Raw genomic sequence first — 12,566 nt, 5'->3', positions numbered from 1 at the left:
GTTAGTTAATTCGCAAATTCCACTATCATCGTGTGTACCAAAGAATGTCATTGAGAAATATAAAACCTATTTGTTTGGATTAATAAAAAAGAAACACTGTATAATTAAGCCAACAAGAGAAATTAAATTAGATTGCTAATCAGCTCTTTATCTGTGGAAGCTCATGATCAATTCATGGAAAAATAAGCATCAAGTATTCATTCTGCAGTTATTTGAGCTCCACCTGTCAGGAATTCCTCCATAACTCTCGCTCCGAGCTTGTTCCAGGTAACTGAGCCACACAACAGCATACTATCTGATATCTTAACTTTCTCTGTACACCAACAGGTATCTCATATTCCCAAATATTAATGAAGGGAAGAGTAAGACATTGTAGCACAACATACACTGATTTTACTTCTGAGATTGTTCTGAGATTGGCTTTATGGAGGCCCAAAGTTTGTGAACTGGTTGTTTGGTCTCATGGACCGAAAAGCGATTTAACGATTGCTGATAGGATTTGATGCATGAAACTGTGCTATTGTCCTCAATTTGGGTTCAGTCCAGCAACAAGCGTTGTTAGCATTTATAAGCAAATCACTATTTCATTTTTCTGTTTGCAAAATGATTTATATTATAATGTGGCTGCAACTGCTCCATTCCTACTTTTCTCTCCTATTCCAAAAATGGACCATGGATTTAGCTGAAAAATCACAATATATTCAAACATCATGACAAAAAAAAACCAGGCAAAAGAAATACTAAAGGGGGTAAAATATAACAGGGGGGTTGAGTCCCATCCCTTGATCCCTTGTTTGCAAACAACTGGGTTGGGAAGAGCAAACAGTAGCAGAAGAACAACAGGACTCTGAAGCAGCATTTCTGTAGTATAAGTATATTTATCACCTCTTTTTGATATTTAGGTGATTGCGTTCCAAAAATTAAAACTTTATTATTATTTTTTTTTTTTACAATGCTAATGCTACACTCTAAAAACAGTTGGGTCAAAACTAATCCAATTATGGATAAAAAATGGACCAATCCACTTTATGGGTCAATTTGAACCAACTGTCTGGGTTGTTTTATGCAAAATGACCCAAATTTTTGACCCAAGTAAAAGATCTGACCAATATTTATGAGTTGTTTTACACTAAAAGACCCATTTCTTGACTACAAGTTGTCACGTGTGGTCACGGAGCGGCGTGGTGTCTGTCGGCGTGTGAAGTGGAGGACCCAAAATGCAGGGAGGCAGGAGAACCACAGCAGGAGTGCAAAACTGGCGTGCTTTATTTTACAGAAAACACTAACCAGGGTACTGGTTAATGCTAACTAAACAACAAACTGAAAAGATACAAAATCAAAATGACAGCCATAACTCCATGGTTGACCGTGACAAGCGGCAATGATCCCACGCCGACTGATCACCACCCGGGAATTAAATACACTCACACTAATTGGGTAACTAGCCACACCTGGGGCCAGGCATAAGTGGCTGAGGGCCCGGATTGGTCAACCCGGAAGGGCTGGAACCCACTCAGGACCAATCGGGACCCTCAACCAAAACCAGATCTTCCCAGACATGACACAAGTTTGGTCAAATTGACCCAAGTAGAGGATCGATCCATTTTTGACCCAATTGTTTTTAGAGTGTAGCTTCGTATTGCTAGCTATCCGACTATTATCACAATTATGACATGCCATTATGAATGGCCATGGTTAAAAATCCCGATAGTTCAGGTCATGTCTGGGCTGAAGGCGGGATGGGCGGAGGCTTGGAAAAGTGTGGCTCCATTCAAATGTTGCTACCAGTTTTAAACGGAAGAGAGCTTCTGTTGAATCAAGACACGTATGCATCCATCTCTGTCCTCAGTGTTAGCACGGAAACTATCCCAGCTGGCTTTAAATACAGTAGGATACACTCTGGACTGACCACAGGGCACATACTGAGAAACAAGCATTTACACTGACATCCACACTATACGGCCAATTTAAATTCTTCAATTAAACTATTAATTAATATTATTAATGAGCACAGAAGACTATAAAACTCCACACAGACAGGCTGTGAAGAATACCACATGAGTAAGTAGAGCAGGAAGGATGTGTGTAAACAGAGTGGACTACTGGAAGGTGCAGGTTCGGTGGACCAAAAGGAGGAGCTTCCAGACAGTTTGCGTTTTGGGGTTAAGGTGCAGAGCATTGTAACGTCTCTCGTTTCACTGCAATATTCAAAAGGGCCGATCTGACATTTGACAATAGGCTCGCGTGGCTGTTGTGACATGCAAGTACAACATTTACTCCTCTATTTTGCATATGTTAAATATGTATTGATATGTCTTAGTGAATCTCCATCACTTTGAACTTTTACTTAAAGATTTGAGGTTGGATGAAAACACATGCCACCGTTTATATAAACGATGCTACCATAAACTATCAATTCAAATAAACACTGTTAACATTGTGTAAAGTATAAACCATTTTAACCCATGCATGTTCATTTTACACTCAGCATCACACAACCTGTCATCCAACTTTAAATGTCTTTATGCTTATTATTATTTGCGGTGATGTGTCATTTTGAGGTCAAAGGACAAAACATTGTTTATTTTATGTGAAAGCCACTTCCCATTCCAATGATCAACATGCGGATGTTGTTGCATGTTGTTATACATGATCCGTTTAAAGGTTGAGTTGACTTACCGTATCTTTTACCATTTTGATTGACATGGCCGTTGTCTGTTTACAGGTAAGTGCTACTCAATTACGTTTTCTTTCTTCTGGGCTACTGCTCGTCATCTGATGGCCGTTGTGGTCACTGATGGTTGTCAAGGAGCAGTCCAAACAGTAGCGCATTGGTCCCCCGCATGTGTGTCCGCGTGCGTGTATGTTTGTGTGCATATTTTGCCTTCACAGGATGGAGAGGAGACAGAGTATGAAGTAGACGGAAGAGGAATAACTAAATAGGTCAAATACACAATCAATGACGGACACGAAATGCCGACAAAGAAGAGAAATGACGCAATCATTGACGTTGAAGACGGTGAGAATGTTTTTTTTCTTTCTAAACTTTTCATGTTACCAGCCTCAACTGATAATGGAGAGCATTTGTTTAACTTTTTTTTTGTTCCAGTTGGTATGGAGGTCGATGCTGTGGTTGACAGTGGAAGTGAGGGTGAGTCAGTTTTGCTTTCCACTTAAACTTGTCTTTTTTTTTTTTTTTTTATATTTATATATATATATATTTTTTTTTTAAACTTGTCATTTCCATGTTTTCACCTTATGTGCGCTCACACAATTTGATGAGCTCCAATACAAGAGCTATATCAGAAATTCTGCCTTTACGTTAATAAGAATACCATTTTTTTTAAAATTTGATTCTCAATAGGATGCTGTTAAATTCAAATTGAATATTATTATGAGTGTGATGATTTTGTATTTGATATGCTTTGATACTCCAACTTGTTGTTGGATGTCGAATCTAGATTGTACAGGTTGAACAGCTATATTTGTCAACAACTGTGTTTGGAAACATTTTACATTGCACAAAATGTTTGACTCCTTTATCAAAAGAGTGTACTTCATTAAAAAAACACATGCTGTTATACGTATGTCACTCTAAACTTGAGTTACCAATAATGAATTTAAACTTTTCAGAAGAGGCCAGGAGAAGAGTTAAAACCAGAAGAGCCAAACCTCAGCGTAAAGCCAAGCGGTACAGTGATGAAGAGGAAAATGAGGAAGAAGAGGATGAGGCGCCGCCGAAGAGAGGACGAAAAAAGAAAGCTCAGTGCCGGGACAGCGATGAAGAAGAAGATGATAATGATAACAAGAGTGTGAAAAGCAAAAGCTCTAAAGCTTCCAGGAAGAAAGCAGCGAGGGAGGAAAGCGAGGATGAAAGTGAGGAGGACCGCAAGAGGAAGAAAAAGAGAGCAAAGGCGGTGTCAAAGAAGGACAAAGAGGAGCAGAACAAGGGGAAGAAGGGAGATGCTAAAGGGAAACGAGGGAATGATAAAGGCGGTGGGAAGGACAAGAAGAAGAAGGGGAAGATGAGCAGGTGCCGTATTCTCTGAGAGCATCTCTCACCTGCTGTACAGTACCTGCTGACATTCTTCATCTTTTCTCAAGCTCAGTATGCCCGATGAATGTACCGTAAGACTCCCGTTTGAATCAGTCAGCAAACTCATCAAACGCTGTTGCTGTAATTGCTGCAAACTTGACAGCAAGTTAACCGTTATCCATTACAGTTGTCTGATTATTCATTCATTCATTATTCACTGTTGCACTCAGGAAAATCCTCCGTAAAGCTCCATCTACCATCTGTTTTCATGAGAGATGGAATCATGACTATTGCATGTACTGAGTTATATTTTGGAATTTTTAGACTGGAACTAAATTGTAATGAAACTATTAAAAAATAAAATAGTAAATAAATACCACACTATATATTATATACAGTAAGCTATAGTGGTATATGCAACTATACATAGTTGATTCGATTTTTTTTTTACAAGCACTGTAAAAGGTCTGCAATATTACATTTGTCTTTAATTGTCATTGTTGTCGCGAAAAAGCCACGACACACGGCACATGACTGCTCTTTCCCTTCATCAGCTCTTCTTCCTCCTCTGACTCTGATGAAGAATCTCTGTCTGAAGGGGAGATGGCAGCCCTGAAGGAAGAAGTAGAGGAGAAGAAGAAACTGATTGCCACATTAAGGAATAAACCGTGGCGTATGAAGAGGAGACTCGTATTGCTCAAGTAAAGAACGCAATTGAAAAAAAAATCCCGCCTCATTTGAACTCCTGCCGTCGTATTGCTGCTTTCTCGTTTGCAATTCTTGTGGCCTACCATCACGTATGTCCTGTACATGTGATGATGACTGTGCATATTAAAGCTTGTTTGTTGTTATAACTGTTTATTTTCCTTCTCTTGCAGTTTCATGAACTATATTGAAATCAAAGTCAAATGTGTCTTCTATTTGTTTACCATAACTGCAGTACCTAAGTAGTTTCTTTTATCCATCTATTCAACCGCTTATCCTCACAACCCAAACCCTAACTAGGCTTCTAAAAAGGTTAGGCATACTATTTCTACCATCCTCTTGTTGTAGTGCTAGTAATGTGATCTTTCCAGTTAGTTATACAGTACTGCATGTGGTATATGTGACTTGCTTCTCCAATTACTTTCTATAATAGAGTCAGTTTTCAATCATACTAACAAGATCCGCATATGCAGTAACATTGCTGAAATCACAATAGCACATGCAAGAACTGAATATAAACTGTATTATTTTGTACAATATAGAGAGCTGAATAGTTTTTTTATTTTTAGTTGATTACCATTTATTTTGTAGCTAGTGCAGTCTTCACACAGGTCGGCCTATAACAGTAAAGTGCAATTCCACATCCACAGTAGGTGGCAGTGGCAATGGTATTAGCTCATCTTCGCTGCTATGTGAAAAACACTTATGTCCATTTGTCTTTTTATTATTATTATTATTTATGTTATTATTATGTTGTTATTATTTATGTAAAAAGTAAAAAGCAAAAAAAAAAATTTGACAAATGTTTTTCAAATAGCAGCAATGATGAGCTAATGCTAAGCTAACTATTATGTCCATTTTTTTCTTTTTCTTATTTTCCATTTTTACTTTTTTGGGGTGTCTGCATTCAGTTTCATGCCAAAAACATAAAAATGTTTATAAAAAAAAAAAGACAAAAATGGACATAAGTGTTTTTCACATAGTATATATGCTGTATATATATAAAACAAAGAAATACTTGAGAAGCTCTCTGCTCGTGTGACAGTGTAAATAAACTTCTAGTAGAACAGGATAGGTGAGTTGTCGTAACTTTTTCATGAACTTGACACAGTTCCGTGCATGGTGTTGTGGTTTCTGACCGGCTGCTTGCCTGCTTTGGTCATTCCATCTACAAGCACCATCATCCATAAGTAACTCATCATTCTATCCTTCTCATTTCACTTACCGATCTCAACACTAATTAACTGATGGATTGTCCCTCTGTTCTCAGCATTCTCAGTTTCTAGCGATTGACATTTGCGCTTGCCCAACAGGGAGGCACAAGAGTTTATCGAAAAGTTTGAAGGAGCCCTCGGGAAAGGAAAGGGAAGGAAACTGTATGCATTTAAAGTCATGATGACGAAGGTAATCGGCTTAGTTTGCACATTTGTTGATCGTTAGAGCTGTGACAATGCAACTATTGTTGGTTCGCGGTGTGATGATATTGAAACATTTCTCCCTAGAAACTCATCAAGTTCAAACGTGACTTTGAGAACTTCAAAACAGCCTGCATCCCCTGGGAGAGTAAGATAAAGGAAGTAGAAAGTTGGTACCATTCGGACATTCTTTTAGAAATAATGAATTTCTGCAAGCAAAGCATTACCGTTTTGTTGCATCCACAAAGTGTGAAATCTGCTCATAGGTCACTTTGGCTCCTCTGTGGCATCCTACTTCATATTTCTGAGGTGGATGTATGGCATGAACCTGGTCCTGTTTGGGTTCATGTTTGGCTTGGTGGTCCTGCCTGAGGTACAACTCTTTCAATTCTATTATATTTGACAAAACTATTAATTGCCTCCTGTTTGACAAACCTTATGTGTATTAGATTCTCATGGGTCTACCATATGGCTCCATTCCCAGGAAAACTGTACCCCGAGAGGAGCAGGCGAAAGCTATGGACTTCTCTGTGCTCTTCGATTTTGGCGTGAGGACCTTTGTTCAATTTATCTGCGGTCTTGATCCAGTTTTCAGACATAATACACAAAAGAATAAAAAAAAATACTTGGAGTTATTATTCATGCTTGTTTTTGGCACACCTCTTAATCACCCACTTTTAATGAATTAGGAGTTGGACACATTGGACAGTTCTATTCTTTTTGGTTGTTTGGTGCGGGTTCTATTGTGGTCAAAACATGACTGTAGCCCAATGCCAGAGCAAGGTTCAACAACTTGCCCTGACTTCAACCCCATCAAATGAAACCATGAAATTATGAGCCAGGTCCTCTCTTGGGTCCAACATCCGTCATCTCTGGTCTCACAAATGAATCATCATCACAAATACACTCCTGCGCCTGTAATCTTGTAATGTATTTGTGTTTTATTTCTCTTTGATCTTCCTAACAGGGTTACTGCAAATATTCCTTTTTATTCTACGGATTCTATGACCATAAGCGAACATTTGGTGTGCTGCAGTTCAGACTTCCCCTCTCATACTTGCTGGTTGGTGTTGGCATCTTTGGATACAGCTTGATGGTTGTGATTAGAACGTAGGAAACACACAATTGCAGGCACTTTTTATTTATTTTTTTAGAAATGGAAACGTTATTATTGTCTTGTTTTTCTTTCTTTTTTTTTTTTTTTAGGATGGCTCGTAACTCAAACGAAGGAGGCGACGGTGCTGAAGAGGGAGAGTTCACCTTCAGCTGGAAAATGTTCACCAGCTGGGACTACCTCATTGGAAATCCAGAGACAGCAGATAATAAGTATGCTTCCATTACCACCAGCTTCAAGGTGAGAGCACAAAGGGAAAATGTGAAATCAGTTCTGAAAATGTTTCTTTTTTGTCAAAGTAAAGGAAATATTATTTATGGGAAAAGTGTCTCGTTTTGATATGAACATCAACATTTTTTGTCTCAGGTCTGAAGTAATTTTGCTCGAATGTAACCCTAGGAATCCATTGTAGATGAACAGGAGAACCAGAAGGATGAGAACATCCACCTTCGTCGCTTCCTCCGGGTCCTTGCCAATTTTCTGATCCTGTGCAGCCTCGGAGGCAGTGGTTACCTCATTTACTTTGTGGTGAAGCGCTCGCAGGAATTTGCTGACATGGATAACGATGAACTCTCCTGGTTTGAAAAGAATGAGGTAGGTTGACATTGACTTCTGGATTTCTACAGCCTTGAGATGGGATGACAAAACGGCATTTGCTAGTAACGCCCTATATAAAACATCCATCAGGTGGAATTTGTGATGTCTCTGCTGGGCTTGGCGTGTCCTCCACTTTTTGAAACCATTGCTGAACTAGAGGACTACCACCCTCGAATTGCTCTCAAGTGGCAACTGGGACGCATCTTTGCACTTTTCCTGGGAAATCTTTACACCTTCCTTTTTGCTCTTTTTGATGAGGTCACTGCAAAGGTGAGGCTAATGTAGCAGTGTGAGAATAGCAGTTCTGGAGCCATATGTGGCTCATTAGGAACTCTCCTGTGGCTCCCTGCGGATCCCTAAAAAAATAAAAAAATTACTAGAAATTCATATATGTATATATATATATATATATATATATATATATATATATATATATATATATATATACATATATACAAGGACGGTTCGATTCAGTGTAGCGGTGCAGCGATTATTTGATTACTTGATTATTTGATTACATGATTATTTGATTACTCAACAATTAGTCAATTGTCAAATTAATTTACAATTATTTTGCTACTCCATTAATCATTTCAATATTTTATTTTAAAATGATCTTTCAAATGAATTAATGATTTAGATAAAAAATATATATTATTAATTATTCCAAAATGTTAAAAATGTTTAAGTTGCCAGAAAAAGAGGATTAAAAAAATGAATAACTAATAATTTCTTAGAACTTAAAAATTACCATAAAATGTCCACAAAATTGCCAAAAACAGTACTGGCAAAAAAAAAAGGAAGAAAAAATATTTAACAAATTAATAAAATAAAATAAAATTTAAAACAGCCATAAAACGTAGGAAATAGAGAGGCAGAAAATGATGACAATATGTCCATAAAATGATGACAATATGTCCATAAAATGATAAAATTGCCAATAATGACAGAAATTTTAGAGAAAGTCAGAAAAGTCAAAAAATGTATGAAAAGTTACACACACCAAAATAATCAAAAAAACTAAAGACGAAAGGTGGAAGAAAATGAATGTCAAAGTATTGGATGCTGCATATTTGTGTGCTTTGGTGCCGCTCTAATGAGCTCTTAGGCCCTCAGTACATTTAAATCACTGCTTCCTTCATCACATTCTTCAAATGTTTAGCGACTTCAGACACATTTTTGGTTATTTATTTGGCCTAAAATGGCTCTTTTGACAGGAAAGGTTGCTGACCCCTGGTATATGCCCAGTATTCTCTCAGTGATTTTCTTTCACATATAAGGTTTGCAGCATTTTCATAAACTTTGCTGTAATAGATACTAATGCCTTCTTTCCCCAACTCGGGGGAAAAACAACAACAACTAGTGGTCCCACTATGGCAAAAGCTTCAGAACATTTCAACATTGACCCAAAAATAATTTGTGATTATTAATAAATTATAGGCAAAGAACCCCCTTTTGTAAGACTAATTAAAGAACAATTTGGTACTGTATGTTACATTTGAAACCTACACTTCTACTTTCTATTCTTTAGTTGGAAAATGAGAAGGCGATCAAGAACGCCACTGAGTCGGCGTTAGTTGAGTACCGTCACAACTACACCAGCTACTACAACACCACAGACGTGCCTCCTCCTGATATCCACCCAGCTGATGTCATCAGGGGACCGTGTTGGGAGACTGCAGTTGGCATAGTCAGGAATAACAGATACTGTTGACCTCATACTAACATCCTTATGTTCTGTTTGTTCTTATTATTTATTTTTGCTTTGTAGGAATTTGTGAAGCTGATTGTGTCTGACATGCAAGTGAACTACTTGACCATCCTGATTGGGGACTTCCTACGAGCTGTCATTGTCCGCTTCCTCAACTACTGTTGGTGTTGGGACCTGGAGGCCGGATTTGTGAGTGTTCACGATACGTGTCGTCATCGACTTGTTAGGGATGTAACAATAACGGCAATGTCGCGATATCGCGATATTAAAATTGCCACAATATCGTCATCGTCATGTCACGATATTATAAGGTGAGGTTGTATTCCATTTGTGTAGTTCTAGCACCCTCTGGTGGTTAGTTTATTAGTGCATCATCATTTTAATTAGTAATGCATGTCATGTCATACCAGCAAATCTATTTCTATTTTTTTTTTGTGTGTGTGTGGGGGGGGTCTTACTATGTGTATGCTAATAGTGTACTGTACAGTTGAAGCTTGTGCAGTACATCACATTATTGCATCAAGTTAACATGAAACCTTCAAGTGGGTCATCAAGACAGATGATCCCAAGCAGTGAGTGAAACATTGCACTGCACTGCAAACTTAATTACAGGAAGCGAGACACTTGATTACAGGTGCTCAGGGAGAAGGTTAATGTTTAAGTGTTTTACATTGTGTTGAAATGCTTGCAATTTGTTTACTCCAGCCTTCATATGGTGAGTTTGACATCAGTGGAAATGTGCTGGGCCTCATCTTCAATCAAGGAATGATATGGTGATTTTTTTTTGCGGGGGGGGGGGGGGTGTTGACATTCATAACACTACAGCATTCTAATAAGGATTTGCTTTGCTAACCCAGATTTTTCTTTTAGGATGGGTGCTTTTTATGCTCCGGGGCTGGTGGGTCTGAACGTATTGCGTCTCCTGTGTTCGATGTACTATCAGTGTTGGGCTGTGATGGCCTGTAATGTTCCTCATGAACGAGTCTTCAAGGCTTCACGCTCCAACAATTTCTACATGGGTCTGCTGCTGCTTGTGCTCTTTCTCAGCCTGTTGCCTGTGGTCTATACTATAATGACCCTGTCGCCATCGTTTGACTGTGGTCCATTCAGGTCAGTAATGGCCAATACGCTTTGGATCGTTATAAAAGTGCTGAATGAATTTTAAAGGTTAATGGGATAAACTAAAAATACATTTTATTTGATCATTGTAGTGGCCAAGAGAAGATGTATGACGTAGTCATGGAGACTATAGAACAGGATCTTCCTTCCTTCATTGGGAACATCTTTGGCTATGCCACCAACCCTGGACTTATCATGCCTGCTGTACTTCTTATGGTGTAAGTTCAAATGAAATGTACCATCACAATTTAGGTTAGTCTTGCGGCAGAGCAGTTCTAATCAAGTGGGCGGAGCTTACTTTGATTGACTCTCTGCAGATTTGATTTAACACTAATTAAATAATCTCTGTCAAATAATTCCAGCACACACCTCCATTCAAATCAGACAATATTTAAAATACACTGTAAAACAACTCTGAAATGTTTAACACAAAAATTTTACACCAATTTTTGCTGTGAATATATATTATAGATCTTAGATTCTCAAAGAAACAAAATGTAGCACTTTAGACTGAACATATATATTACATTATCTGTCAAGTTTTACAATTTTAATTTTAAGGGGAAAAAAAGACATGAAAATGTAATAAATCCCCATTATTGGTATTCATTTTATTGCAATATCAGTCAGGATTTTTTTTTAATACATTGATCGAGTTAAGTGAAAAATGAATTACATTTTCAAGTGTTATTTCATGTTGAGGAAATGATTACATTATATGGTGTTACAGGCTCCAGCTCACCCGCCTAATAAGCACGATAAAAAAGTACAATTAAACTTTTTGGGCGGATAGAACACTGAACAGCCTGTAAATCACTACAGCTATGTATGTGTGCCTCTAATACTAATAAGGCACACTCTAATAAGATCTGCACAAATAAATAAGACATGCCACCATGTTAGAAAACTGAGCATATATAACATAGCAAAGGTACCTTCGGCATTTAAATACACGTCTTAAATTGGATTTCACTGCGGAGTAAGTGTATATTCTTATTCTCCATTTAATGTTTAAAAAAAATATATATATATTTTTTTTTTAACTCCATACAACAGGCTGGCCATCTATTATCTGAATTCGGTGTCAAAAGGATATCAGCAAGCAAACATAGACCTTAAAAAGAAGATGCAAATGGTGAGTATTAGCAATCTCTCAATACGTTTAGTTGATTATTCCCCGCTGAAACAAACAAATGACTGTCGAAAATTTGGTCAACCCGTAAGGCTCGAGATGAGGAGAAGAATCGCAGGAATAACAAGGACAGCACTAATCAAGTCATGAAAGATTTGGAGGACTTGCTGCCAGACAAATTTTTGATACCACCTCCGATTGAGGAAGATCCACCCCCACCTGGTATACACGCACACACCATACACACTGCTAAATATTTGTCATCTGCATGTCCTTCTGCTTCCTCTTTGTACTCTCCATTAATCTTTTCAGAAGTTGTCATTGAGAAGGGCAGCAAATCTCCAAAAATGAAGCCAGGCACAGCAGCCAATAGAAAAGGGGTTAACCTGCAAAAAGATGTGTCATTGGCTGCTTCCAATCCCAGGGGGGTGGTGACCCGGGCCCCTGGTCCAAGAAATCGACCTCCTGGAAATGCACGGGGGCCTCAACCTGGACAAGGCAGGGGAAGAGGCCGTGGCAGGCCTCCAAGGCAATAGGGGCTTTATTTTTGGAAACAGCGCATGAGCGCTCGGGTGAAAACACTGGCGTATGATGATTTTTGCGCAGGTGCAAGCCTCTTGGCCTCATTTAGTGTTTTGGGGAGTTTGGCTGTGCCCTGCAGGGCGTTCCGGTGGATAAAGGTTGTTTTCTTCCACACAACCCGATACATTTGGTGGTTGAAAGTAGAGCAAATTTTA

The 12,566-nt window shown here is 38.4% G+C and overlaps 1 protein-coding gene across 1 annotated transcript; it reads left to right on the top strand.

Annotated features, from left to right (window-relative positions):
• Positions 1-2,905: 2,905 nt before the first annotated feature.
• tmc2b (transmembrane channel-like 2b) lies at positions 2,906-12,365 on the top strand. The gene is made up of 20 exons (XM_086076399.1): positions 2,906-3,019; positions 3,110-3,151; positions 3,634-4,033; positions 4,591-4,737; positions 6,055-6,145; positions 6,244-6,325; positions 6,423-6,529; positions 6,606-6,704; positions 7,124-7,266; positions 7,363-7,510; positions 7,670-7,864; positions 7,958-8,137; positions 9,399-9,557; positions 9,639-9,767; positions 10,284-10,351; positions 10,449-10,688; positions 10,790-10,915; positions 11,754-11,832; positions 11,922-12,051; positions 12,142-12,365. The coding sequence occupies exons 1-20, from the start codon at positions 2,974-2,976 to the stop codon at positions 12,363-12,365; spliced, it is 2,835 nt and encodes a 944-aa protein (XP_085932525.1). The 5' UTR covers positions 2,906-2,973.
• The last annotated feature ends 201 nt before the right edge of the window (positions 12,366-12,566 follow it).

The sequence above is a fragment of the Leptonotus elevatus genome, chromosome 5 (genome assembly GCF_054856555.1).
Source record: "Leptonotus elevatus isolate MCC_2025b chromosome 5, RoL_Lele_1.0, whole genome shotgun sequence".
Lineage (NCBI taxonomy): Eukaryota > Metazoa > Chordata > Actinopteri > Syngnathiformes > Syngnathidae > Leptonotus > Leptonotus elevatus.
The sequence above is the reverse complement of the archived record's forward strand: the minus strand, read 5'-3'. Positions and strand labels throughout refer to the sequence as shown.

Bases quoted from the DNA above. Each gene is read 5' to 3' on its own strand.
- tmc2b (XM_086076399.1), top strand. From the start codon at position 2,974: ATGCCGACAAAGAAGAGAAATGACGCAATCATTGACGTTGAAGACG. The intron at 3,020-3,109 runs GTGAGAATGTTT...TTTTTGTTCCAG, and splicing joins AATCATTGACGTTGAAGACG to TTGGTATGGAGGTCGATGCT. The intron at 6,530-6,605 runs GTACAACTCTTT...TATGTGTATTAG, and splicing joins GCTTGGTGGTCCTGCCTGAG to ATTCTCATGGGTCTACCATA.